At 39.4% G+C, this 27,381-nt stretch overlaps 2 protein-coding genes across 5 annotated transcripts in view; one reads left to right on the top strand and one right to left on the bottom strand.

Annotated features, from left to right (window-relative positions):
• The window catches only part of phactr3a (phosphatase and actin regulator 3a), a 38,882-nt gene extending 28,417 nt beyond the window's left edge, over positions 1–10,465 (top strand). For both annotated transcript variants that reach the window (XM_086051762.1, XM_086051753.1), the window contains exons 7-12: positions 222–375; positions 7,376–7,431; positions 8,825–8,886; positions 8,996–9,136; positions 9,215–9,291; positions 9,647–10,465. In XM_086051762.1, coding sequence (XP_085907888.1) covers positions 222–375; positions 7,376–7,431; positions 8,825–8,886; positions 8,996–9,136; positions 9,215–9,291; positions 9,647–9,662 — 506 coding nt within the window. In that variant the 3' untranslated portion in view covers positions 9,663–10,465. The remainder of the gene's footprint in view (positions 1–221; positions 376–7,375; positions 7,432–8,824; positions 8,887–8,995; positions 9,137–9,214; positions 9,292–9,646) is intronic.
• sycp2 (synaptonemal complex protein 2) overlaps positions 10,298–27,381 on the bottom strand; it is a 33,525-nt gene continuing 16,441 nt past the window's right edge. For 2 of the 3 annotated variants that reach the window (XM_086051723.1, XM_086051740.1), the window contains exons 19-45: positions 26,785–26,906; positions 25,585–25,648; positions 25,457–25,502; positions 25,271–25,347; positions 24,335–24,447; positions 24,083–24,259; positions 23,587–23,708; positions 23,449–23,467; positions 23,295–23,362; positions 23,175–23,220; positions 23,044–23,087; positions 22,874–22,934; positions 22,620–22,776; positions 22,436–22,500; positions 22,189–22,344; positions 21,885–22,008; positions 18,697–18,776; positions 16,989–17,219; positions 16,841–16,886; positions 16,564–16,671; positions 14,514–14,623; positions 12,822–12,922; positions 12,548–12,647; positions 12,386–12,444; positions 11,150–11,225; positions 10,964–11,020; positions 10,298–10,648 (exon numbers count right to left, since the gene is read on the bottom strand). In XM_086051723.1, coding sequence (XP_085907849.1) covers positions 10,589–10,648; positions 10,964–11,020; positions 11,150–11,225; positions 12,386–12,444; positions 12,548–12,647; positions 12,822–12,922; positions 14,514–14,623; positions 16,564–16,671; positions 16,841–16,886; positions 16,989–17,219; positions 18,697–18,776; positions 21,885–22,008; positions 22,189–22,344; positions 22,436–22,500; positions 22,620–22,776; positions 22,874–22,934; positions 23,044–23,087; positions 23,175–23,220; positions 23,295–23,362; positions 23,449–23,467; positions 23,587–23,708; positions 24,083–24,259; positions 24,335–24,447; positions 25,271–25,347; positions 25,457–25,502; positions 25,585–25,648; positions 26,785–26,906 — 2,489 coding nt within the window. In that variant the 3' untranslated portion in view covers positions 10,298–10,588. The remainder of the gene's footprint in view (positions 10,649–10,963; positions 11,021–11,149; positions 11,226–12,385; positions 12,445–12,547; positions 12,648–12,821; positions 12,923–14,513; positions 14,624–16,563; positions 16,672–16,840; positions 16,887–16,988; positions 17,220–18,696; positions 18,777–21,884; positions 22,009–22,188; positions 22,345–22,435; positions 22,501–22,619; positions 22,777–22,873; positions 22,935–23,043; positions 23,088–23,174; positions 23,221–23,294; positions 23,363–23,448; positions 23,468–23,586; positions 23,709–24,082; positions 24,260–24,334; positions 24,448–25,270; positions 25,348–25,456; positions 25,503–25,584; positions 25,649–26,784; positions 26,907–27,381) is intronic. The other variant, XM_086051731.1, reaches the window with a different exon arrangement.

Genomic DNA, 27,381 nt, shown 5'->3' with positions numbered 1-27,381 from the left:
AACAGGCATTTGGCTCTAAAGGACGGCCTCTCACCTCAATTAGTCCGTTAATTCGAGGTTCAACTGTATACAGGAGTAATGATGATCGTTTCCTAATTTACGTACAATCTTGTATGAATAGCAAAATGTGGACGCACAGTTCTGTCTCCTAGTAGAAGAGCATTTAATTGTCCTATATATAGGGTATGTTTTCATCCTTTTTTAAATTTTTTTTTATGCAGGCACACTTCCTCGCAGGTTAAGGAAGGAGTTACTGGCTGTCAAACTACGAAACAGGCCCACCAAGCAGGAGCTGGAGGACAGGAACATCTTCCCAGCAAGGAGTGACCAGGAGCGGCAAGAAATACGGCAGCAGATTGAGATGAAGCTTGCTAAGTAAGCAATGTTTTCTTTCCTGCTTGCTATTAACAGTGATTTACTTGCAATCATCGCTGTTGACAAATTAGACTTGAAACACACTGATACTGTATGTAATAAAAACAGGCGATGATTTTACTTCTGTAATGCTGTTTTTTTTGGGACTATGTGTGACTCTATGGTCTTAACTGATTCCAACAAGATGTGTGCCAAGGGTTTCGGTGAGAAGATGCCGGGCCAGGAGGAAAGGTCACAGCGACAAGGGCCTGGCTCAAGTCACCTACCTAATCGTATGCGCCAAACAGACCTAAACCAACACTACTGTTAGTTTGTAAATAGAGTGGACCCCGACTATTCGTGGGGGATAGTGACGAGGAATAGTGAATATCCGTGTATAATTGACGGCCATTTAAATTCATATTTTTTAACCCCAAAAATTATCGTAAAAAAACAGATAAACCTCCAGTATACGTTTTACACGAAAAACAGGGAGAAATGGGGAACAGGCAGTTTAGGACTCGCCGACGGACGGCCGTTTAAAAGTAGAGGCGGACCGGCCTATAGTTGGGTACAATTGGGTACCATCCCTCTAAAACCTAAGGGCGACTTTAGAATCACCCTCTAAAACCTAAAGTTTTCCTGGAAATTCAACACCTACAAAATAATTTATCTCGGGCCCTGTAGCAGATAGAAACATCAGCCCAAAAGAATTTGAGAGCTTACACCTGTGACACACAGGCCTGAGTTTATTATTATAAACCTTCAATATGCAGTATATATATTTTTTTAAATCAACAAACTTCACACAAGCAATGACTGCAACAGTTTGTGGAGTTTCCTTACTCTTTTAATCAAAAATGTAAAAAATTAAGAAAAACACTTTCGCTTTGACACATTTGCCCGAGCGCGTTGGTTCTGGTCACTGTAAATATTGGTTTCAGTCACAAGGTGCGCCCAGAGTTCCTGTAAAAATGTGACTAAATACCTACAACGGTGTAGCATCTGCAGGTATTATTGATCTTATTCACCCTGGGGCGCAGTTGAAATAACCTCAGCGTTTCGAGTGGTAATTACCATAATATCATACCATAATTACCAAATCTTGGTCGACATCGTCATTGCCTACAAACATATGTCTTAAGCATATATAACAATCGACTGGTTCCACGGGTTTAAAGTCCACAAGCGCGCCATCTATATCATTACAACAGCGCTCCCGGCTCCAGAGGTAGAAATGCGGTAATGCGCTCCCGGTCAAAATGGGTTAAAGGGGAAGTCAACCTGGACAATATTTTACAATGAGATTAATATGTTTTATGCAGGCCCGCCAGTTGAAACAAGGCATTATGATTAATTTGAAATATGAGTTAACTCTTTAGCCCTGAGGGTCTTTGATGTCATTTTCAGTCAATAGAAGTGACAAAATAGCCACCCCCAGAGATGGCTAAAAACGGGTGGATTTTGTTGCTTAAAGTGAAAGTCAACCCAAACATTTTTTTTTTCAAGAATATGTTCCATGCGGGCACACTAGTTGAAACAAGGCATGCTAATAAATATTGCGTTTGTGGAATAAGAGTTAATCCACCATCTGAGCATTTATGATGTCTTTTTCAGTCAGCAAAAGTGACAAAATGGCCGCCCACTAAGGCTGCTGGATTATGAAAAAAATATTAATCACAATTATTTTGGTAATAATTGAAATCACAATTATTCAAACAATTTTTTTTATTTTTTATTTATTAAGACAAAATTCTTTGAAACGCTATAATAATTTAAGTTCGTTTTGGACCCAACAACATTTATTAAATTAATTATCAAAAAAACAAAAAAAAAAGTGCAAATGTATAAATTAAAGTATGGTTTTCCTTGTACAAACAAACAAGTTAACTTGCTATGCACTTATAAATTGCCAAAGTAGTAAACTGCTTGGAGTAAAATGACAATTTTGACAGAATAACAGACATACTATTCATCTATACATTTAGACCTTTGTCTGGAGCCTTTTTTGTTTTGTTTTTAAAGTAATATCTACACAGTAAACAAAGTTAAAGTAATTTGCTTCTCATAAATTATAAATTTAATATGCTGATTGGGTCAAACTAATTTAAATGTTGACTGTTACATACTAGTACGCAATCTATACAATACTTCTAAATTACAGAAGGACATATATAAACTGTATTACAATATAATGACCAATAATATGTTTGCAAATTGCATTTGAAACAAAACTGAACACAAAAAAATTGACTTCATATCATAGACTACATAATAAATTTAACTTAAGGCACAGTAATGTTTAGCATGGTTTCTATTTTTGGTTTCAACGACTGAGATTTGCGTTGCGGACGACGCCAAATCTAACTCGGTGTTTTCTTGCTTTGGTGTATCGTAACATCATCGTAAACCAAACGATGGTTGAATAGATTCGTTGTGTTGCCGGTGGATGCAAAGACAACTTGCACTCTATACGTCTTTGCTCGCCGTCTTCCACGGCAAACCCAAAATGTAACCAAATATTTCAACTTGCCTTGCTTGTTTTCCTGTGGCGGGTCTTGTGCCATTTTTAGGCCTGTTACTCTGTCAAAATGTTGAGTTGGAGCCTGTGCAGTGGGACTTGCGGGGTGTGGGCTGGCTGGCTGGCTAGCTAGCTTGGAGAGGGCGGCGCGGCGGAGTAACCCGTGTGCGCATGCCTCAAAACAGCTCAAAATTAGTATTAATAATCTTTTTTTTTTACGTTTATGCCAATTTTGTAATCGTGGAGTGTAATAATCAAAATCGTAATTGAATATCAATTAATTGCACAGCCCTACCGCCCACTGAGATGAAAAAACAGGTCGACTTTGTTGCTTAATTCAATTTCCACGAACACAATATTAATCAGAATTTTAACTCGTGGGCCTGCATAGAACGCATTCTTGTAAAAAAATATGTTTGGGTTGACTTCCGCTTTAAGGAGAGTATTTTTGAAAAATCTCAAAATCAATATTTTTGACCAAATGATCTATTTTTGTCAATAACTTGAAACTAATGTCTGCGACATAGGCCTGATTTTGTGAAAACGCATCACATATGTAGAAGTATTGGGGGGGAAAAAAATACACGAACGGGTGAATCCGCGGGTGCCCAACCACAAGTGTATGCGTTCCCCTGTATTTAGTACAATGGTGTTTAATAATTTTGGGTGACGCAGTTTCCTGCAAACGGATAACTAGATGTGTGACAAATTGAATACCGGCTTTCCAATATTCTCTTTCACATTGCTGCCATCTCATTGTTGTTATGCCACAGCTAGTCCCTCGGAAGCCAGGAAATTCATGGGTACCTTTCACATCAAACAGTGAAAAAGTTGTTAAAAAAAACGGCAGTGTGTCAGGGGCTAACACCCACAGTATCAAGTTAACTCGGGGCTGGTGACCCTTACCCTTGCTCCAGACCCTCCTGTTCACCCCCGAGTTCAGAGAGGAGCTGTTCACATTGGGGACTGATCAATTAGAAAGTCTTGAAGTTTACAGCCGAAAGAAACCTAACTTCTGCATTTTTTTCCCACATATGAATCACTGCTCTGTATGAAATATAGAATATCAAGGCAAGGCAAAGCAAGGCAGCTTTATTTATAGAGCGCATTTCATACACAAGAAAAGTCAATGTGCTGAACAATTAAAAGTACATTTAAAATAATTTACAAACAAAAAGAACTAAAGACATTTAAAAGCTAAATTTGTCTTCAATCATAGGTACGCAGGAGAACAAAAAGCATTGTCTTAAAAAAAAACAAAAAAAAAACACCTGAGTTAAAAGTATTCAAACACTCAAAAAGAAGCGCTGCGCTGTCTTGGTAGGGCACTGAGTTGCCACTGTCTGTTCCCAATGGGCAGAATTTTTTGCTCTTCTACAAATCATTTCAGCAGTCAGCTTTTTTGTTGAACAACAGCATGAATGCTGGACGCTGAACAAACAAAAATTATTTGCCAATGATTATATGATTGAGCAATCCATCTCAGCAACAGGTACAGACACAGCGTGCCTCCAGGAAACCTCTTTGTACAAGATGCACTGACTCACATCAGTAAGTGTCTTCATGCTGGGATAAAAATAGAACTTTTTTTTCTTTTTTTAACACATCTGAGGAACACAATGTCCAAATTGTGAAACAGTGGGGATCTCTTTTGTGAATTAGTCATAAGACCCATTTTTTTAGCCCCTGTACTGCATAACAAACATGAGGCCCGCCGCTAAATGTATTGCATAAGCGGACGTGCAATAACTTAGAGGTAAAGCACAAAGAGGCTGCCACACTTCCTGGAAAAACATTGTCGCGCCTTGTTTCAGAGGACAAAGACCACCCCATCTATTCTTAGAACTGGGAGGAGACTATTCTAAATTTGAATATGAGGAGAGACTTTTTGCTTTCATCTTACATGACAGGCAGCAGCTTTCATATAGGGAAGGAAACCCTGGCAACATATAGCTCACGAGTGGTCAAAAGAGGGGTTCTTGTTGCACTTCATTTGCCCTGGGAATCCACAGCGAGTGACAAAACAATCCATCACACATATCTCGGAACTTGGCAGGATAAATACCACAGCGCCCTCTTATTTCTTATCTATGGCCTAACACAAAGACCAGCTGCTGCATTTGCTGCAGAAAATGTCATCAGGCCTCGTGCTACGTTATAATGCTGTCAATACGGGTACACTTGATGGATGACCCTTCTATTTTTAGAGACACCCCGCCTCGTGACTGTGCTGCAGTCGCACTTAGCTTTTTCTAATCTTAGCTTCGGTTTGCTCAATAATGTATCTCACCACCCACTCCCCAAAAATGTGCCAGTTAGATCCATAGAAATAAATCGCGAGGGAGCATTTAAAAAGGGCAATAAAGCATGGGCACTGTGTGCAGTGATCATAAAAAATTAAGTGGCGCCAGTTTTCATCCCTTCTGTACCTAGCATATTTTCATTATACAATATACCCCGAGAAGCCATATGACATGCACAATCTAATGACATAAATACAAGAGCTGTATTTACAAAATGTGTATTCAATTGCCTCATTCAATAAGCTATCAGGCACCCAAAATATTAGAAACAGTTCTCATTGTGATGCAGTATATATACTGCAGTTCAACACCACTACAAGCTACATCCTAAAACTGTTAGTCAAAATTGAGTGTCATATTTATCTAGTGAAAATAATCTCACAATCCCGAGGGCGGTTGTTGAACTGGGCAGACTAACAAGAACCATCACACATTTGATCACAATTCATCCCAAATAAAAACATCATTGAATATCTGACTCGTGAGATGTGCAAGACAGAAAATGAGGCCTTGCTTAACATAAACAACACCCCTGACCTCCTCCCTATTAAATAAGCCTGCATTGTCTAGCAAAAAAAAAAAGAAGCTGTTTTCTAAAAATAGCATCACACCAACAGCTCAGTGTGTAACAGAGAATTCCCCTCCAGTTTGTTGCTAGGGAGAAGTGAGCGTTCCTTCGAGACCACCATTGTCTCTGAGACAGAGTATAGTTGCCTAGCAACTCACAGGATGGTCTTGTTCATTTATTTCAAATGTAATAAAGGGTGGAAGGAGGGAGCAGTGTTTTAAAGCAAATGGAAGGTATTATGGATGGTTGTCATAATTTTTCTTCCGTCTGATGGCATATGAGAGTAAAAAAAACATTTCAGTGAAGCTAATTTTCCGATTGTTGGACATTAATTCATGTTTAAGTGTATTTGGAGAAATGTATTGATCTTCTCATTGTGTTTCTTAGAAACCACAAAGATAGCTTCTCGTGCTATTTTCGGATGCTGAGTCAAGCATATTAATTAACAGAGGCTGCTTGCCATATGAGTGTACATTCAGTACGTACTATTGTGATGCAAAACAATATAAAAAAGAAAAACAAAAAGAAAGTGTAATTGGTACAAATAACTTTCATAGAAACAAAGAATCAGTTACTTTTTCTCTTCTAGTTCCATACAATTGGGTTGACGATAAAAACATTAAGTTAAGGTCAGGTCACCTCACTAATTTTGTGTTCGTGTAATTCAATTTTGGGGAACAGTTCGTCACAGAAAAACCACCGCGACTGCTTCACATTTAGGTGTGTGTGTGTGTGTGTGTGTGTGTGTGTTCACCTTGATATTTCCCAAGTCACCATACAGTGTCATGTGTCAACTCTGGACAGCGGATGAAGGGAGTCCCGCAGCAAAAGTGGCATTCTGCTCTGCTGTTTGCATGCCTGTATCTCTGTAGTGTAGATCGCGTTTATTACTCATATAACATATTAGTAGTCCACAAGCTCAGATAGGGTATTCTGGGTAACAGACCTTTTTTGGGGGGGCCTTGCTGCTGGGGGTACCTGACAGGCTGATACACGAACAATTCAAAGAGAGTGCTCAATGTACGGTCAACAAATTACTTGATAGTTTTTTGTGCCCAAATTAAATAGAAAACTAAAACAATGAAGTAATGGAAATGTAGTCTATTGTCCATATTAAACTGGTTTCCTTTTATGTGTATTTAATTGTCTTTCAATATGGAGAATCTAATTTGGGCACCTCAAATATAAAAGGTACAGCAATCCCGTGGGTGTGTGCTGCTAGCCCAGTGCACATCAGGAGATCGGGGATGCCGCGAGTAGGAGCCCGCTAAGCCCTGCCCAGTGCTCATTACGCATGCAGTAACCAGGGAGACTGAGGCAGAGGCGCACGGGCAGCCCATCACGACCCACTTGAAAAGCTCCTGTAGTAGAGTGCTCGAGCTAGTAGAGGACCGCAGTGCACTGGCAAGACATGGAGCATCTTGGCTTCCTTGAATAATCCAACAGAAAAAGTGCAGGGCAACATTTGAGTATTCCAGATGTTCGGAACACCTCTTCCCAAGTATCACAGCCGGGGTTCGGATGCGAGATGGAGACTTAGTCAAAGTGACAAAAGTACAACGAGGACAGGGCCGTGACAGTAGGACAGTGGACAATGGTTCAAAACGTGGTTTTGGTGTTTCTGCGCAGGAGGCTGAGCCAGAGGCCTAACGTGGAGGAGCTGGAGAGTCGGAACATTTTGAAACGTGAGTTCATGCTAAACTGCTACCAGGCTTCATTTATACATAGTAAATGAGCGTTGCGTTTAGTGGAGACAGCACAATGCATTAATGATAGCAGTGTTACATTATTCACTGTAAATCTCTTGAGTGTGAGGACAACCCATGCTCTGTCTGTTTCATACAATGGCAAATGAATGTGTGTGTGTTTTGTAGGGAACAAAGACAATTCTTTCAATGAAATCCAATATACTAAAACATACAAAATAGAAAAATGATATTGACCATCAAGCCACAACATTATATCTTGCTCAATACAGTACGTTGCAAACCAATAAAAGAGCTTTGGCTAATATTTTGCTCAAGTAATAATGTTCAGTTTAGTTTGACACTGTCAGAGAGGTACTAATTGACACTGTTTATTACTGTGGTTGTAGTTTGCAGTGTTATAACAGTGATTCCCAACCAGTATACTGTAGCACAGTAGCGCGTTGGGAGAAATCAGGTTTGTCGTGGGAAATTATATTTACTTACCATACTTTTCGTATTACAACTCACACTATTTTTTCATAGTTTGGCTGGTCCTGCAACTCATACTCAGGTGTGACTTTAAATCAAATTAGAGCTCAGACTTGCACCCAAAATCCCCATTCCCAAATAGTGTTGACGGCAGCCAATCCGCTTCTAACTATGGAAAAGTTTTTCTTTTTAGTTTAAAATGGCTTACTTTAACTAGAATCCCACTTTGTGGGAATGCACCCAAAGTATTTGCCAACTGCCAAAAAAAGTAGCAGAAGAAATAGAAGTAGTTGTCCTGGCAACTGATGTATGACATTTGTCAAAGGGATTGTCTTCACCTAATTTGCCAGTTTAGCATGCAGCATCCGCCACAACAAGAATATACTACTTACAGCATCAAAAGGCGCAGTAACCAACCACAATTCTACATTTGGCCACAAGGCGATGCGGGATAAATTTGTGGATCCAGGATTTCATCGTCCATCACTGTGTAAATTGTATTGCCACGTGGGCTGCATTGAATATTTACCCCCCCCCCCCCAAAAAAAAACCTGCTTATCAGTTTAAACATGAAATATCTTGTCTTTGTAGTGTATTCAATTGACTATTGGTTGAAAAACAATTGCAAACCATTGTATTCCATGTTTATTCATATTTTACAGAAGGCACCAATGCCATCAGAATTGTATTGGGATTGGTTTGTATGTACAGAAAAATGGCAGAAAATACCCTACCTCAAAATTAGCAGTAACTAAAACTGTTCAATAAATTAATCCTGGATCCAAACAATTTATCTGGTTCTTCATTGGCCCATACCTCTTTGTGAAAATCAGTCTAGTAGTTTTTGCATGATCCTGCTAGCGAACAGCAACGAAAACAATCTTTTTTCTCTTCTGTCCAGAGAGAAACGACCAGACAGAACAAGAGGAGAGGAGAGAGATCAAACAGAGGCTAAACAGAAAGGTACAAAACTATTCAAAAATATGTATGCCTTTTCCTTATTGAGTAGTCTTTGTGTTAATTGGAATGGTGACAATCTGGGTGACGGTCTTGTATTTATTGCGTGTTGCAGCTCAACCAGCGGCCCACAGTAGACGAACTTCGTGACAGAAAGATTCTGATCCGCTTCAGTGACTATGTGGAAGTGGCCAAAGCTCAGGACTATGACAGGAGGGCAGACAAGCCCTGGACGAGGCTCTCAGCAGCGGACAAGGTACCACTGTAGTTCCATGTTCACCGGTTCAGCAGAGAGCTGCTGCATTGCCAACGTTGTCTTTGCTCTTCCTCACAGGCTGCCATCCGTAAAGAGCTGAATGAGTTCAAAAGCACTGAAATGGAAGTACACGCATCCAGCAAACACCTTACGAGGTTCGTGTGTCGTATATATGGGAGCAGCTATTCTGGGAAGCAATGCTCTCAATTTAGCTACTCCTTGCTCATCCAGGGAGGACAGAGGAGCTAAAAATAGATGGAGTTGTCTCAGTCAAGGGGAAGGGGGAGGGGGAGGAAATAATGAAATGCCAAAGTGTCCTTGGCTTGGTTTGTGTTTGGAACCAGAGCCCTGTGTTGTAACAGTGACACACAGAGAGTACAGGAGTATTCGCAGGCCGCCGGCACATGCGTTGCTGAAATGCTAAAAATAGGCCACTACCTCTGATGAACAGCAGCAATCCTAGCAGGCTGTGACAACTTACATTGCATCTCCTCACATTTGTCTCCCTAGGTTCCACCGGCCATGAGAGCCTGGAGTTTCTTCTGTGAAGAAATGTTCTGAATGTGCTCAGTGTCGACACGCCTGGAGCCTTTTCCGTCTTCAGCGAGTCTTTCTTCCTGCTTGGACAGGAGATGATGTTCATGGCTTCATGTTCAGAGGGCCGCTGGCCCTTCATGGTGACAGCGGGCTGGTGGGGGAGGACCGTAGTATGGAGCCTCCGAGTCCCAGGATGAGCGCCAACGAGGATAAATATGTTTTGTTAATGAGTCAGTGTTGAGGGGTTTTCGTACCGTTTCATGGACATGACAAGAGATTTAGTGAGAAGACGTGCATGTGAACACCTTTTCTTAACTGCTGAATAATGTGTCACTTGACTGGGGATGGATTTGATATTCACTGTACATACATACAGTATGTCAACATCACTGAAAAGAGAACCACCTTTGTAACGAGACTTCAAATACAGTCTTTTCTTAAAAGGAAGACTCATTTATCTTGTCAAACGTTTACATTTTTTTTAAATGAACTGATAATGTGGAATTTTTAACAGATTTGTTGAGAAACCTCGAGTTTTCTTCCAGAATCCATATTCTTATGGAATACTATACTATAAAATACGGCCATTAATTGCGAATGGTTTGTCAATTTTGCACACATAAATAAGTCTTTAGAATAATTATTTTAATGTTGCAAAAATGGGTAGACACCAAGAAAGTCTATCAAAGCTGCGATTAGATTTAAAAAGTAAAATTCACAGGAATGAATGAAAAAAGAAACATAACTTGCACTTAAAGCTTGTACATACCAACTTAACAGTAGCTGTGGAACTGCTATTAAAAACGTATGTCATTACCAAACAGTAACAGTGTAACTTAACGTAGACTTAAGACTTAGATGTACTTATTTACACTAACTTATTGTAACTTGGCTTGCACTTTTAATACTTCAACTTCAATCAACAAGGACCCAGGCACGCAGACCTCTCTTCAAACTTTCCAAGGCCTCCTCGTGCTGCACAACACACAAGCAGAATGATGACTACTCCTTAAAAACCTTCCATGTGCAAACACAGATTCTCTCAAACAATAAATGCTTGCTGTCAGAAAACCACAATGGATTTCCTCAAACATGTAGACAATTTCATGTATTCTAATATGCAATTGGACAAACATTTAGAACACAGTTTCGAATGGGAAAGTTTTAAGCAATCTTGCGAACTGTGAGCTCTATTTTAAAATGATTAAAACTAAGATGTGGAAGACACAAAATAGAAGAGTGAAAACCCAGTTGGTGTGAAACGAATTCATCAGCGCCATGTTCACTTACCATTGTTCGGAGGAGTCGCTCTTGGATTGACTTCATGTCTTTTTTAAGATGAGCCATCTGCAAACAGTGAAAGGCTGTCAGCGGGTGTGGAACAGCAACACGAGAACAGCAAAATGTTACAAAGGTATTTGCTCATAAATGATGGAACACACAAGCTGACAATTTATACTAGAAGCCGTTTCAGACCTGAGATATGAATAACGGCTTCTCGTACTCAAGGCTCGAATGCATGTCACTCAGAGTTCCTTTCAGGGCCTTGATGCTAAATGGCGGGGGAGAATCACCACATTAGAAGAAGGTAAGATGCTGGGAGAGTGTAGAATTTAAGTGAATTTCAACATTTGAGAAATCATGACATATGACATTTCTTTGGAATCTGACAGTTCATAGCAAAGTTAAAAAAAAAGGAGCCCAGGAACAAAAAAAGAACTTGCATTAAATGCATTAAAAAAGTTGCAGTCCAGATGTGAGAACTAAAAACATACTATACTCAACAGATGTATTAAACCAGCTTTCATAAAAAGACCATACAGCATTCATGTAGTGCCTTAATGTGGATTCGTTTTAATTTTATTGAACTTAAAAAATATAACTTGATTAAAACTTCCTGGTTTAGTATTTTTCTAAATGTACATACATTTGAAAAACAATAATTGTGTCACTGATGGTGTAGTTACCTAACTGGTGCGGGCCGCCTGGGATCAGTTCCCTCTAAGTGACGGTGTGACTCTAAGAGTGAACAGTTGTCTGTCTCTGCACTACACTGTAACTTACTGGCAGCCAGTCCAGGTTGGAATCAGTCTTTTGAGGGTATTATTTAGCATTAAAAACTAATTTAGGTTAAATCGCTTCTACATTCTGGTGTATTAGCCATTACAGAAACAAAAATTAATTTTGGTGAAAACCAAGATCGGAGTGTTAATAGTTTAGGGAGGCTATGGCATAAACCTGACATTAGGTGGTGGTCTAATAATAATAATTTGTTAAGCACTACATAAACACGACATAGTATATAATTATTAATATAACAACATGATCTGATGATCTGCTCCATCCACTTTCTATCTTACTTATCCTGTTTGCAGACACGGGGCACAAAGACAGTTAAGTGAACTTCAAGTCGCCAACAATACATTGGATTTTTTTTCCAATGACAATGATATTTCGTCATGGCGAGTAACTTTAAATTGCATTTCCAATCAACTGGCTCATGAATCATTGTAAAAAGGAAGCTAGTTCAACAACAAATCAACAGTCACATGCCATGACTTGCGTGCTGAAGATACTTTTATTATCCCACAGCAATTTCCAAAGGGTTCATCAGTGATTCAGCTTGTGGTCGATTATAAACGCAGATTAAAAAAAAAATAATAATTTTCAGTCATGCTAGTGAACTCATTCTCCACAGAGTACTAACTTTACCTCTTGGTTCCCTGCTCGTGATATGACTTGAAAAAAGTGTGTTGCTTTTCCAAGCATATCTGAAAAAGAGGGCATACACTGGTGAAATCACAATACACCCTTATTTGACAAGACAATTGACTTCGCGGGTGCGCGCATGTGTAGATGACAGAGAAAGTGTACATTCAGCTCTTTCTCCATGCTATTAAGAACAGCCTTCCCCTGCTCCAGATTGTGTATCTCTTGCAGAAAGACATTCTTGACATCTTCAAACTTCTGAGTCCTATAAGGTATTGGAGGAAAACACACCATTGAATTTAAGAATGAGAGAAATACATTCAGGGAAAACAACAGTTGTGGCCTACGGCAGCCATAGTCGCAGGCCATGGTATGTGCATTACAAGTTGCGCCATTTAAAAATGTTTCATAGGCAATATTTACGTCCATAGTGGCTGACCTGTGTTTGCTAAGTTGCGTGCTGAGAGAGGAGATGTGTTGCTGGACAGTCTTCACGTTGTCTTTGTAATAACTGTCCATTAACTTGAATCGGTTCTGAATCTAAAAACATTTCAAAGTCTTATAAAACCATAGGAAGTTTTAAAATGTTAAGCGTATAGGCAGAGCTGGGCAGTCCGTCCCTGGGCCGGACCGGTCGGACCCTCCGGCCAGGCCGGATGCCCACTTTTGGGGCGTGGCAGGCGGCTGACAAATTTTAAAAAATGGCTGGACTAAGCATGGCCGGAAGTCGATTTTAGTACGGGCCACTAATCGGACCTCATGCGTGTGACGTGCTCGCGAGGCGGCAAAATTTCATCTCAGCCTACTCGGTTAAAGGCTTCTTTTTAGGCTTCTTTCTACTCCCGCGTCGGCACGGGTGACAACTGATGTTATAGGGATTGTGGTATTGTAATGGTATGCCCCAGTTGCAGGTGGGAGGCGCGGGTTACGTGATGTGAAAATAAGGAAATACAAACACGCTTGAACGCACGTTGCTGTCTCACGTCTCTTCTTACACAAACAACTGCCTGATTCACATGACTGACGCATTGTGCCGTTGGTAACAAGTCTGCAACACGTGCCACGCACACATAAGGATTTGTTGCTGCTCTGATCGGTCCATTATATCACATTTTGCGATGACATTCAGTTTCCCACACGGAGGAGAGGATGCCCCACGCAGCTCGTTGCTGCAGCAAAGCAACTAGTTTAGCAGCGTTGTGTGTGGAAAGAATTTACTCACCCACGTTCCCCCTTAGCCGCCACCTTCCAGATCATTTTCGCAATAAAATTAAATGCATCGTCTCGTTGTCCCTTTATGGTTGTAGCAGGCACGATATCCATTGTGGTCGCTGTCTTTTTGAAGCGACACCCCCCCGACTTGTTTCAAAACAACTTGTGTCCACGAGTATATATATTATTATTATTATTATTATTTTTTTTTTTTTTAGTATATTCAAGCTGCGCGCAGCACTGACTCAAGGATGACGCAGCCACATCAAGATGGAGTTCATGCACTTCTCTGGCGTCTTCCCTATTTCCGGAAATACGCCATAGCAAACCAGCTGTGTATAGTGGTTTGGTGGTATGCTTTTAGTTTGAAGGCCGGGAAGGACGGGAAGTGTGGAAAATAAATAAGTAACAGTAACTTGACTACGACTTCTGGCTGTCTGTTGGACCCAAATAATTATACAATACGACAAATCCAACCCCGGGGCCCGCAATGCAAGTAAGCACACGCAGTTGGCTAAGTACTACTGCCGCATTTGAAGCGTGTCCACAGCGGGTTCAAATTGTAAATTAGCCAGCTAATGATCTTTAAAAAGCCTTTGCCCTTAGAGCATTTCTCCCGCGGTGATGTCAATCATGGATGCTTTTTTTTTTTTTTTTTTTTTTTTTTGGGTCGGAGGGCGACATGGAGCGTGGGCCGACAAATGTTTATGAATATGGTCGGGGGGGTCGCGGCCGGAAGGGTACCCAAGTCAAGGGTGGAGGGTCGCGGCCGGACGGGCAAAAAATGGTCAAGTGCCCAGCTCTGCATATAGGCATAGACAGTCAAAAGTGCTTTATCAAATGCAAAAAGTTATTCACTGTGCACTGTGTGCAGTAATACAGTTGGTGATTATATCCAGTACATGAACATGTTTTCAACCTGCAACGTTGTCTTTAGTTTGGCGGTGAGTTGTGGAGACAGATTACTCAGGTTAACTCCCACATCCGGTAACTCTAAATCCTCCACATCCATCTCTTCATTTCCCCCATCTGTGCACCAGTAACACACTTCATTATGACTTCTTTCAAAAGATCTCATTTTATTCTTATTAATGTAAGCTTTATCTATCCAGATTGTCATTTGCAATGGCGACCTGGCTCATCTTGCCTAATTTTGCTTAAGCACACAATACCATTAGTTTAATCTTGTATTTTTATTAGGGCTGGGACGATACACTTTTGTCCCGATCCGATACGGATCCCGATACTCGGGTTGCGATCCAATATGACACGTATTGCAATACCTAAATATTATAATAACATATCGTCGATGTCCTGTGAAAAACACTTCGGTACAATTTTGGAAAAAAAAAAAAATTCACAATGCGATGTCTAACGCGGAAACACCATTCACATAAAAATAAGAACATTGAAAAAAATGGACATCCAAAGTTTTAACTGGAAGTCAACCCAAACATATTTTTTTCAAGAATATGTTCTCAGCAGGCCCACTAGTTGAAACACGGCATTCTGATTAATTTAGCATTTGTAGAATATAAGTTAAGCAGCAAAATGCCCTCGTTTTGAGCCATCTCTGGGTGCGGCCATTTCCCCTTCTGTCGACTGAAAATGACATCACAACTGCTCACAACGACCAATGACGGCTGACCGGTTTTCTGAATCTGAGCCGTGATTGGTTCAAGTTTTTTAAAAATCGGATAGTACAGTACAACAGCTGTGTTTATAGTCGTGAGCGCAGCGCGCTCCCGGCAAGCACGGGTGACTTAGACATCGCCAAATAAAGTGTGAAAGTGTTTGTTATTTTTGTCTTAGGTTGTCTTAGGTTGCGTTGCATTTTATCCAAAGGACTTTGTTGATGTAATTGTGCAAAGATAAAGTGCTTCTCCTTCGTTTTGTGCTTCTTCTTTGTTTTTAAATGAAGTAGGAAGCAACAAAGGGAACAAAGATTAAATAGCAGGCAAAGAAGAAGAAGAAGAAGGAGGGAAGAAGAAGGAGGGAAGAAGAAGCGGACGTTTTTACTTTCACTTTTCACTACGACAAGCGTTTTAAAGTGCAGCATTAGATAAATCACACTATGGCATTCTTGTTAAGGTAAGTCAATTTTATGAGAAAAATTAAAACTTGAACATAGTTTTTTAGTGAATGTTCCGTCATGATCGTCAGCTGCCGCGGTTGAAGCTCTAATTCTTCTCACAGCCTGCAGCTTGTTATGTATTCTTCATTTTGCATTTTTAAAGTTAAATGGATTTTGTAACAAGTATTTAGAAGTGTGGGAACTATGTCGGGGGTTCGCAACCCCCCAAAATAAAACTGTACAATATCATATAAAATGATAATAATAATCATAATAATAATAAGTCCGATGCTACTTTGGTCCCCATTAACCGCAATAAATGAGGGATCACTGTACTTCGTTTTATTTCTCAAACAGTTAGCTCATGACTAATACACAATGAAAACGCCGTTAACTCGCTAACAGAAATTAGCATGCTAATCACGGCACTTATCCACAAACGTTGCAGGAAGGCACACAGAGAAGCATCCACAATACTCACAGGCATATGCTCTTCAGACACTGCCAAAAACCAAGTTGTAACTATGAAACTCGATCGTGATTTTCTCCTACTCCGCAATGTAACAACACATATTTTCTCCTAGTCCTCAGTGTAACTACACGTATCTCAATACGAGGACCCACACTGTCTCCAAGTTGCCAAGTCGTGCACAGCTTGAGTAGTGCTCCCATCAAATGCGCACACAGAAACAGGGCAATAACATAAGGTATCGAAAGTAACGATACTTCCTCAACGTATCAATACTTGGCATCGGAACAAAAGGGCACGACACATCTCAAAACGATATTTTTCCCAGCCATAATTTTTTATAATAAAATCAAAAGAATTGGTATGAGATAATTTGCTGCAATTAATGCATCATATGATTTTAATAATAATGTATTTTTTTCTTACAGGAGTTGAATAACACACGAGGTTTCAAGTGAGGGGGGCACTTCCTTTTTTGTCTCTCCTTCTCCTCAGATTTACTGGACAAGGAGATGTGGCGCTTCCGACAGGGTCCTGTCAACAAAATGTTACAAAGCAATTTTTAACATGGGTCAGATATTTCCTTTCATCACTACAGAAGCCTTTACAATATCTGAATATCAATCATCTTCATGTGCTACAGACATGGTCTGTGGTTGGATGCAGAAGCATGAAAATGAAGATCGATTAAATCAAAGTTTACCTGAGACTAAAGTATCAACAGCATCTTGATTCGAATGTGGTGTTTTCTGTCAGGATGAAAAACGATGCAACTGTTCATATTTGATGGTGGGCGGCTATTATTTCAAAGTGACTAACTTTTCATCCATATAAAATACAGTGGAGCATACCTCTGTTTTCTGGCAAACAGCCTGTGAGGCAATTGCGCTATGCTGAACACCAACGGTAAATGACAGACTGAGGGACACCTGAGATACAGAAGTTTCCTGACTGAAGCTGGAATTAAGGTCAGGATTTATGGTGGATCTGGAAAACTGTGAAGGGGAGATGGGGGACAGCTTTGCGGGCGTAAACATGGGGGAAAAGGACAGTGGAAGCGAAGGCAGCTGGACCATATTTTTCTAAAAATAAAGAAAAGAACACAATGATGGAGAGAAACTATGTCAAATGACAAGTGACATAAGAGCAACATGGAAAATAGAGTATACAGAGCTGCTGGACAAAAATTACTACACTGAAAACCTGCATATTTGCAGGTCACCTTAAGGAATTAGATCAACAGGCAGATCAGTGCAGCATCTGCAGTGACGCAGACTCCAGAGCTGCCAATGTAGAGAACTTCACTTCCATAACAATTTGTCCAAATTTCCATATAGTTTACATTTTGTCAAGTACATTACCGCACAACATCAGTGACTTTCATATGGCAGGTGCGTAGGGGTGGGAGTCTATGGGTACCTCACGATTTGATCTGATTCCGATTCAGACGCACAGGATTTGGCTGATTTCCAATTCAGAGGCCTACGATTCAATTCGATTCTGATGCATCACTACAATGGCTTACATGAGGGGTGCTCAATACGTCGATCACAAAGGTAGCATCGGTAGATGACAAACAAAAAATAGATGTTAATAGGGAATTGTGTTGTGCAATATTGGCTCATATAAATATATGTTCTGCATTTTTGTAGCGGGTAGGACCTACCCACTACAAAAAAATCAAAAAATCAAATCATACCCTACCCTGTAGGTAGATCTTTAGACTTGGTCATTTTATAAGTAGCTCGCATGCTGAAAAAGTGTGAGCACCCCTGGCTTACATTTTAGAGTTCATCTAAAACACTGGTACGTTTTTTAAAAGAATTGCAGAACTCAAGAAAGAGCAAGGATTTATATTTCACACTTTGACTTTTATTAAAGTGGCAAGGCAACCTCGTTTATGTGTGTCAACACAAATTTCAAAAACTGCCAATGGCAGCATTTGTTGGAACAAATGTCTGTAACTAATCCAAAAACAAATCGCTTATAAAAACATGCAAATTAATCTGATTTAGTGTAACCTGTATTTTAATACCTGAAAGTGCAATATGCACCATCTCATTGATATTACTGTGTAATTTAGCAATGAACGCTGCTTTTATTTAACCTAATGTAGCACCTGGTAGTATATTTTCTTTTAAATAATATTGCAACTGATTGGTGACTTTTATTTCACATGTAATTTATGTTAGGATGTGATATTGTGCAGTACAAAAGAGGGTAGTGTTGAACAGTGTGTGAAAAAGGACAGTTGGCGAAGTGAACCAGAGAGCAAGAATCTCCCTGGGCGGAGAAAACAAGGACGGGACCTCTTCATCTTTTTAATAAAACAAACGATGCATCGAAAAAACGATTATCGTTCCCACCCCTACGGGTAAGTCTATATCACAAAGTTGACAAATTCCAGGCAACTGCTCTGAAGTCATTTGAACTGGATTCTGAGTTTTGCTGTTATACATCTCTTAAATGTTGTAAGCAGACTTTAACCAGCAGACCTTAACCAACAACAATCACGAGACAATACCACCATATAATTAGTACCCTGAGACAGTGTTTTACCTCCTTTGGTGAGGAAGTCAGTGGCATGTTGACTAGAGGGGAGAAGCCCACCTCCAGGGACTGGGTGGGCATGTCAGGGACTGTAGAGGTCCAAAACAAGCACAGACGATCAAAAGTTGGCCTAGATCACGGGTGTCAAACTCATTTTTGTCACGGACACATCATAGTTTTGGTGTCCCTTGGAGGGCCGTTACGACTGTGAACCCATATAAATGTATGACCATCTTATATTAACACAAATACACAACAAATTGGTGGATAACAAGTTTTGAAATCACAAGCCAGTAAATAGTTTGTTAAACTATTTTTCCATTGATTTTAAAAGGGGGATTGATAACAAATGCTTGCAATATCTCATATGTAGTGTAAAAACTAAAGTCAATTTAAAAAAAAAAAAACATGATTTCCTACAAAGTCTCTATATTGCAGCTCTCAGGACCACTTTATTGTGACGTGCTATGACCACAACGGCGCATGTAACTGTGTGTGTAGATGACATTTTCGAATAAATGAACAGAAAAAAAATTTCACTGTCAAAGCGCGCACGCCAGAGAAATAAATGCAGGGAATAAATGCATTTTCTCAGCCAGAAATCATTACACATCTTGTACAACTCTCTGGTACTACCATATTTAAATTACTGTTCAGAAGTTTGGAGGAACACAAGAATTCACTGCACCCTCTGTTCATTTTGCCAAAAAAAAGAGCTGAAAGAGCAATTCATAATGTTGGACCCCATCACCACACAAATGCACTGTTTCTACAGTCTAAAATTCTCAAATTGTTTGATCTAGTGGAATTTAAAACTGTACTATTATAATATAAAGCGAGAAATAACTTACTTCCGGGCAGGATCCAAGATATGTTTTCAGAGAGAGAGGGTGGCTATGGTTTGAGGTGAATACATAACTTAAAGATAAAGTACTCTACTCAAGGACAACAGTGAAAAAGCTTTTGTATATCTGTGTTGGGAGTGAAAATCTGGAACAGACTTAATTGTGACATGTCCAAACATACACCACTTCAAAAAGTAATATAAAATCAACATTTTTGAGAAGTATAGGAAAGATAAGAATGAGTTGTAACAACAATGACTATGTTATATTATTATTATCATCAATATTGTAGTATTATTATTATTATTGTTGGTATTGTTATAGAAGAGGACATAGGTATAAGTGTGTATGTATAAATATATATTTAAAAAGAACATTGCTTATTATTAATAATGACTATATTAACTAATCATTATTAGGAGTTATATTAATGTATACAAGTATCTGTTTCAGAATTAAACCATATAGTATTCTATCTAGTCTAATAGTATAGAGTGTATAATAGGGCTGCCACAAGCGATTATTTTGCTAGTTGACTAATCACTAACAGTAGTCGCGATTAGTCGACTAATCGGACAATATATAAATATCGGCAAATTTCAGCAGCAAGCTGCTGCTCTTATAATAAGCATCATTCGCTTACAGATTAAATTCTTTATGTACAAACTAATCATGAAGACAAGATGATAGTACATTCAACTTGTATTAAACTTTGCAACTTAAGCCATCATTTCTGACATGTTTATAAAGGAGCGACTTAAATTGATGGCGATACACTGGCCACATTTTTAGCTCTAACTCTTTAGTGCGTTTTAAAATTTAACCAAAACTATACACTATGCAGAGTTGCACTACAGTGAAGTTATCTATGAATACAAAAAATAAGTACTTGTACACATATTTCACTCTTCTTGGGCACCAAGACTTTTTTTTTTTTTTTTTTTAACGGAAGGTAATGAAATCAGAGGAGTAAATTGGGCAAATGCTCTGTACTAAAGAAAACTAAAGTAAACACTGGTTGGTTTTTAATTTTGTGTTAATTTAAACTTTATCAAAAAGGTTTTTTTATTCTTTTCACTAGTATGCATGATTTAAAAGTAGTAAATTGATAGTACACAATCAAAATGTGGTATGCACCCGTAACAAAAAAAGGAAGACCTTTTTTTTGATAACATAGTATATTACAACAAACTTAATTATGGATTTTATTGTTATGTGATGCCGATGAGTATGTCGTTTTAGTGTTGAGTGCTGATATTTCCCAGTTCATGAACGCATCACTCCGTTCGCGAGTGAGAGAGAGAGAGGGAGCAAGCGTGCGCTTCCTGCTTCGATGTCCACCACAGGCATGAACAGGCACAGAGTTTTGGTTGTTAATCAACACAAGTTCACTGAATAATGGCAGCTTAATCCATAGAAGATGCTACGACGTGTTAGCATAACAAATAGGAGCGTTACATCAAACACACCGTAACGTGTGTATACTAACTGCAGCTAGCTTCTCGACACAACTGTGCCTATGTCAGATATGAAATCAGGCATAGGCTATAACTTGCTTCCTTTTTTTTTTAAATGATTGGGCATCCCCATCGTGCTGCCATGAAAGGCAAGTTTGCATTGTATTGAGTATATTTGGTGAAATGCGCCGTAACTTTCGGACTCTGTTGCCAACACGAATATGCCCTTACAGTGTAAGGTTTACGCTACTTTACCCACAATGCTTCTGTTTACATCACCCGGATTACCACCACCACTGCGCATGTGCGTTGCAGATAGGAAAACAGCCAGCGGGAGAAGAGCGAGGCGCAGCAGTCTCGAAAGAAAAATAATGTGCCAAATAAACAAATATATGACGCGTCGACGATTAAAATAAATTGTCGACGATTTTGATCGTCGACGTCATCGTGATTAGTCGACTAATCATGGCAGCCCTAGTGTATGACCACATATTTATGGTAGTGTATTGTAAAGTGTACAGCATTTGATACATTGTGCACAAATCTGTATATAATATTAGACCGTATGACGTAGAACTACCGTAGGGTATTTGACCAGTATTTGACAAATTGATCAGATAAGTTTATACTTCTTCCTACTCCTTTTCGAACGTGTATATGAAAGTGGGTATTTCCTTTCTCGTGACTGTTGATTACTGTGTAACTTTCTCTTGTGTTGCTTTTGTTGATGCTTTGTTTCTGTGGTATGTTTGTTTGTATTTTTTGCCTCGCAAGAGAACTTACTCATACTTACAGTAGTCCATTTTTAACATGTTCAAAATAAATTCATCATCATCATAGCGAATACAAATGTAGCTAATTTCAACACAACTCATCTTATCATTAAATTACTTACATCGCATCTTCTCGATGGAGGAAAGGGAGGCCTTGTGGTCAGGACGAGGACACTTCAACGTCTGTTGTTGGGCACGGAACTTTGTGACAATGGACTTGTTTGGTTGAGTGATTTCACATGCCTGCTGGCAAACAGAGATGTATGGACGATATGTATATGGATGCCTTTGAACATTATGTGATATAGATGTAGTCTGGTGTACTGTGAAACAACCACAGAATCAGGATATGAGTAAAGGTTAAAAGCACAGTGATTTAATGTATTTTTTTAACAAAGTAAGTGACAATTTGTGAAAGGTTCTTACCTTGGTTGCTTGAGGCTTCTCAGATTCTGACAGGCTCTCATCTGTGTCTGGCTCTTTATAGCTCTTGGCTAAGGCTGTACTTCGCCGGGGTCTTTTGCTGACATTGATGGGTTTGCCAGGTTCTGGAATGTCCTTCTTTGGCAATTCCATTGCCTTCTATATATGAATTATCTTTTAGTGAATAACAACACCTTGTGGCTGACTGAAGTAATGTATCATGAGCACATTATTTCTCTACCATCCTTACCTTTTTGAGTCTTGCATTGCTTTTACAAGGTTTTGGGAAGCTTTGGGGTACAACCTGGAATTTATCTACCATGGGGGAAAAACATTTATGGAAATATGTTAATTATCATGTATCAGCATTCTATTTTCATTGACCATTTTGTCAATATTTTAATATATGATTTGGAGCAAGACAAATATTATACTTGAATTAGGCTGAAATGTTTTTGATGTGTTTGTTTGATTTCGGGCATATGTCATTTTGAGTTTGGCTTTCTTGCTTGACTCTCTCAGCCAGCTGACATCTGGGGAATTGATATTGTCTCTGCCACTGAACAGTTGATTCCTTCCATTCTGCTTGTCCTACAATGTACAGGTCATACCCAAACCAATTGCCACGTTTTCATTCATCATACCCAAAACGACTGAATTACAGTATGTGGCAAAAAAGGAGACATACTTTTGTTGCCAGTTGTCTTGTCCTGGTTGTGGTAATGTGCACTGAAGAGTCACAGATACCTCTGCCAATCAACAAATGCATAATGAAATAAGATCAATTTAAATAGATACAATAGTCTCTGTTCTATTTATTAACCATATAGAAAAATGACGGCCAACAATTAGACATACTTGCTTGATGTGGCAGATTTGCCAAGGAATGTATTGTGTGTTCTCTAAAAAAAAAAAAACGTGGCAAACACTGGTTACAAGCCAATAATGTTGCATTCAGACACCATAAGATAGAAAAACACAGTATTTACCCCAATGCTGAATGATTCATCAATGTCAAATTCAAAAACATCTTTTCTGTACAACAGAGAAATGTATTCAAATCTACCAGTAAATCCAAAATGCCATCTCATTCTGTTGAATGTTATCACCTTTTCTTTGCTGAATTTGGTGTGATCTTACTGTGGGATTTGTTTTCATCTATTGCTTGTGGATTTATCTATGGAAAGAAGAAAAAAATCTTTAGCAAATCAAGGTATATCAAGGCCACTCAGTGATAAAACATTAAAAGTAGTGGTTACTTACTTTACCAGTGGAAAGCAAGCTGAAACAAGAGGTCAAAAACAAGGGTAAAAATAAAAGACCAAGTAAAGGGATGCATCTGGCCTATGTTAAATTCTTGCAGAACAAAGATTAATGCAATGAAAATGTGTGTGTGTGTACCTGCTGACATTAGGTGGAATCAAGCGCTGAGGTGTACTTCCAAGTGTTTCATTGGATTGCTTGTTCTTGGTATAATAGCTTGAGATGAGTTTCACCATGTTGCCTGTAGCCTCCATAGCTCTCTCGATGAATAAAACAAAAACTATCATTATTCCACAAGCTTTCATTTATCTGCAAAAGCTGATCTTGATGGCATATAAAACTTAAAACCCGGACAACTTTCGATTACTCATAAGATTGCTGTGTACGCCACATATGTATGAAATATGTATGGACCAGCGTACTTGAACATGAAAATGGTGTGCTTTTAACTCAATACCAATTCCTGTGAACAGAAGATGTGCTTCTTAAGCCAACAAGTGTTTGTGTTCAGGGTAATTAGAATAAAAAAGTATTGGACTTAAAGGTTCTAACGTGCAGATTCATCATTATGACCGTATGTAAATGCATTAGAAAGTGTTGTTTTAATGACAGACATAAAACAATAATGTAATACCTTGTCATTTGAATTCCTTTCCTGGTTAGATGTAGATGCCTCAGTTGAAGCTGCCACCAATGATTGCCTGCCTCTGCTCATTGTTTTGTCAAGTCGTTTCCCCCGGGCTTGTAGCTCTTTGGGACTATGCAGCTCCAAATCATTTGAGCCCCCAAGATTTTCTTTTTCTTCTGAGCTCTTTTGATCAGACATCAATGTCAAGGCTCAGGCACCTACTTTCAGCGCAAACTCTGTGTTTCTCTCCCTGATTACCTGTTGCAGGTGCCGAGTGGGTTTTGTATGGAGCTGCTTTTTCCGACTCGAGCTTGTAAACGTCTGGGCTGCTAGGGGGCGCTCTTGCTTCTTTGCAACTTTTGAACATTGTTCTACAGAGATCACAGGGTTCCGTTTCAAAAAATCTTGTCAATATTAACAGTTTGTGGATCGATACACTTAATTGTTTTTAGTAGCAAAGTGACAAGATTCCCCTAAAATGACAGTCTATGAAATGATGCATGTGTTGGGATTGGCCACTTCAACCTAAGTACATTGTACCAAGAATTTTGAAAATCGGATGATGGATTCCAGAGTAATTGAACTTTTTGTATGTGTGTGTGTGTCTGTGTGGTTAGAGGGGGTGTCAAAAAAAACAAACCGGATCTACAATGAAACAGTATAACGTCAATATTTCTCAACATATTTCTACAAAAATGCACAAATTAATATAATTGGCCATGCTGAATTTGGTTTTGAATTGGTTTCTTATTAAGATGCTCATTTAAAGGCCCTAATTCTTAGCTGATGCTTGTTCATGTTTGGCGGTGGTGCACGCATGCCCACTTACAGTACAATCGATCCTTTCATTTTGATTGCCACTTGAGGAACGCCTTCTTCCATTACCTGACATGCTTCAGCAGAATATATCCACAAAAAAGCTCATGCGAGCCAAAATTACAAGGGGTTCTCCAAGTCAACCCCTAAAAATTACCGAGATGTTTCTAACTGCATCACATACGGCCCAAAAATGGACTTAAACCGTGATCATTGTTTTTTTGTGAATGTATTTGCCCTGGAGGATTTTATAGCCATTTGAAGTGCTCATTCCATCTTTTTATTATTATTATTATTATTTTTTTAATCCTACCAAGATAGCAATCACTTGTCACATTGCTACATTTCGGGATGATACCGTGTGTGTACATTCCTTACCAGAATTTGGCAGAAGGTTGTTTTTTTGTTTTGGCCTTTTGAGTATTTCCAAAAGTGACGGTTTGTTCCTCTGAGACCTACAAGGTGAACACAGAAGAATTATCAGACGTACTATCACAAGCAGTATACCATATACTGCACATTAAAAATGGGTAATGAGTTACATAGCTTTATTGTTGTCCTTACGTGTTTCTATCAGTTATAGGCTGGGTGTCGGGCACAAAAGAATCCTCTGGAAGTGTGAGTGAGAGAGTGATGTTTCTGTTACACATAAAATACTGTTTTTGGGACTGAGCTGCGTGGCAATTACATACCATGAGACTGCTCTGTCCCCTGTCTTGCTAGCATTCTTTCTGGTTCTGTTACTACTGGTATGTTCTGTCGGACAAGAAAACAAGGAATTCCCTATAGCAGGGGTGTCAAACTCAATTGCACAGGGGCCCAAAATTCAAAGCATACCTTAGGTTTCGGGCCCAACAGAACAGACTAAAACTAACCGTTTTCGGATACAAATGTGAATCGAAACAGACATGATAGAATATTATTCATAAATATTAAGTCAACTTGAAAAGTCAAAATCTCACTGAAAAGTACACTTAAGCTCATGGTTAAACAACAAATATTCAACCGTACATGTAAAAGACCTAGTGTGGCATGTATAAATGCCCACTCAGAATGCCATAAATATACATAGATACATACACAGTATTATACGTATAAACCAGGCGTGCCCATTACGTCGATCGCTATCGATCGGTCAATCGCAAAGGCATCGTGGGTAGATCACCAGCCTATCATCCGTCCTCACTACTGTATTGCTACGTTCACACCAACTGCGTTGGGGGCGTTTCAATTGGAGTCAATGTAGTTCGTGCGGGCGGGCGCAGTTGCGTGCGGGGTGGTGCGAATTATGCGTTTGAAGCGGTGGGACGCGGAGTGAAGCACCGGAAATCCGCCCATTCGCTCCACTCCGCGCGTATAAACAAGTCAACTCTTTTGCCATTCCGCTTCGCGGCAGCCAGTCAGCATCGGGCATAGCGTCCTGTTCACTCAGCAGCTTTTTTTTTTTTTTTTTCAAAGTTCTTGAACTTTACAAAGACAGCAATATTGTTCGCATTAGCAACGTGTGCAAAAAAGTTGACTTGTTTTATACGCGCCGAATGGAGCGAATGGGCGGTTTGTTGTTGCTGCAAATCTGCTTGAAGCTGGCTATCAGCAGCTACTGTCCAGACTATGCGTCCCTCGCTGATTCCATTCAGTGCAAGTCATCAGAGTAACGTAATTACAAAACATTTTTTTGTTGTATTGTTCTATATAGGTTGATGCAGTCATGCAAGGTACACCAGCATATACAGTATATATAAAGTTAATTCTCAATGTATTTATAAATAATGTGTTTTGCATTTTTAGTGGGTGGTAGATCATTTTGACTTGGTCATGTCGGTCATAAGTAGCTCTCAGGCTGAAAAAGGGTGTGGCACCACTGGTATAAAAAATACCTAGTAAAACCATACCTTCATTGTCCTGACACATTTGAGGTTTTCATCAATGGTCTTTTGTTCTGCCAGGTTAGCACTCTTTTTTCTAGCACGAAACATCTCCAGAGATGATTTCCCTTTGTTCTCAGCTGAACCGTCTAACATACAGAAATAGAACAACAATATAGTAGCTGTCATCAAATCAGCTTTTTACCATCTAAAAACATCAACAGAATTAAATGTTTTCTCTCTCAGAAAGACCAGGAGAAACTCATCCATGCGTTCATCTCTAGTAGACTGGATTACTGTAATGGCCTTTGAAAAGAACTCTCCAAAAAGAGCATTAAACAGCTGCAGCTCATCCAGAACACTGCTGCAAGAGTTTTAACCAGGACTAAGAGATCTGAACACATGACACCAGTTTTAAAATCTCTACACTGGCTTCCTGTCACATACAGAACAGTTTTTAAAACTCTACTGATTGTTTACAAATCCCAGAGTGATTTTGGCCCAGAATACATCATGATATGTTCAAAGAATATAAACCCAGCAGGCCCTCAGATCCAAGGACTCAGGCCAGCTAGTCCAGACCAGAGTCCAGACTAAAAATGGGGAGGCAGCACTTAGGTATGC

The sequence above is a fragment of the Filicampus tigris genome, chromosome 1, assembly GCF_054856515.1.
Source record: "Filicampus tigris isolate MCC_2025a chromosome 1, RoL_Ftig_1.0, whole genome shotgun sequence".
Classification (NCBI taxonomy): domain Eukaryota; kingdom Metazoa; phylum Chordata; class Actinopteri; order Syngnathiformes; family Syngnathidae; genus Filicampus; species Filicampus tigris.
Note: the sequence above shows the minus strand (reverse complement) of the source record. Positions and strands in the feature narration are given on the sequence as shown.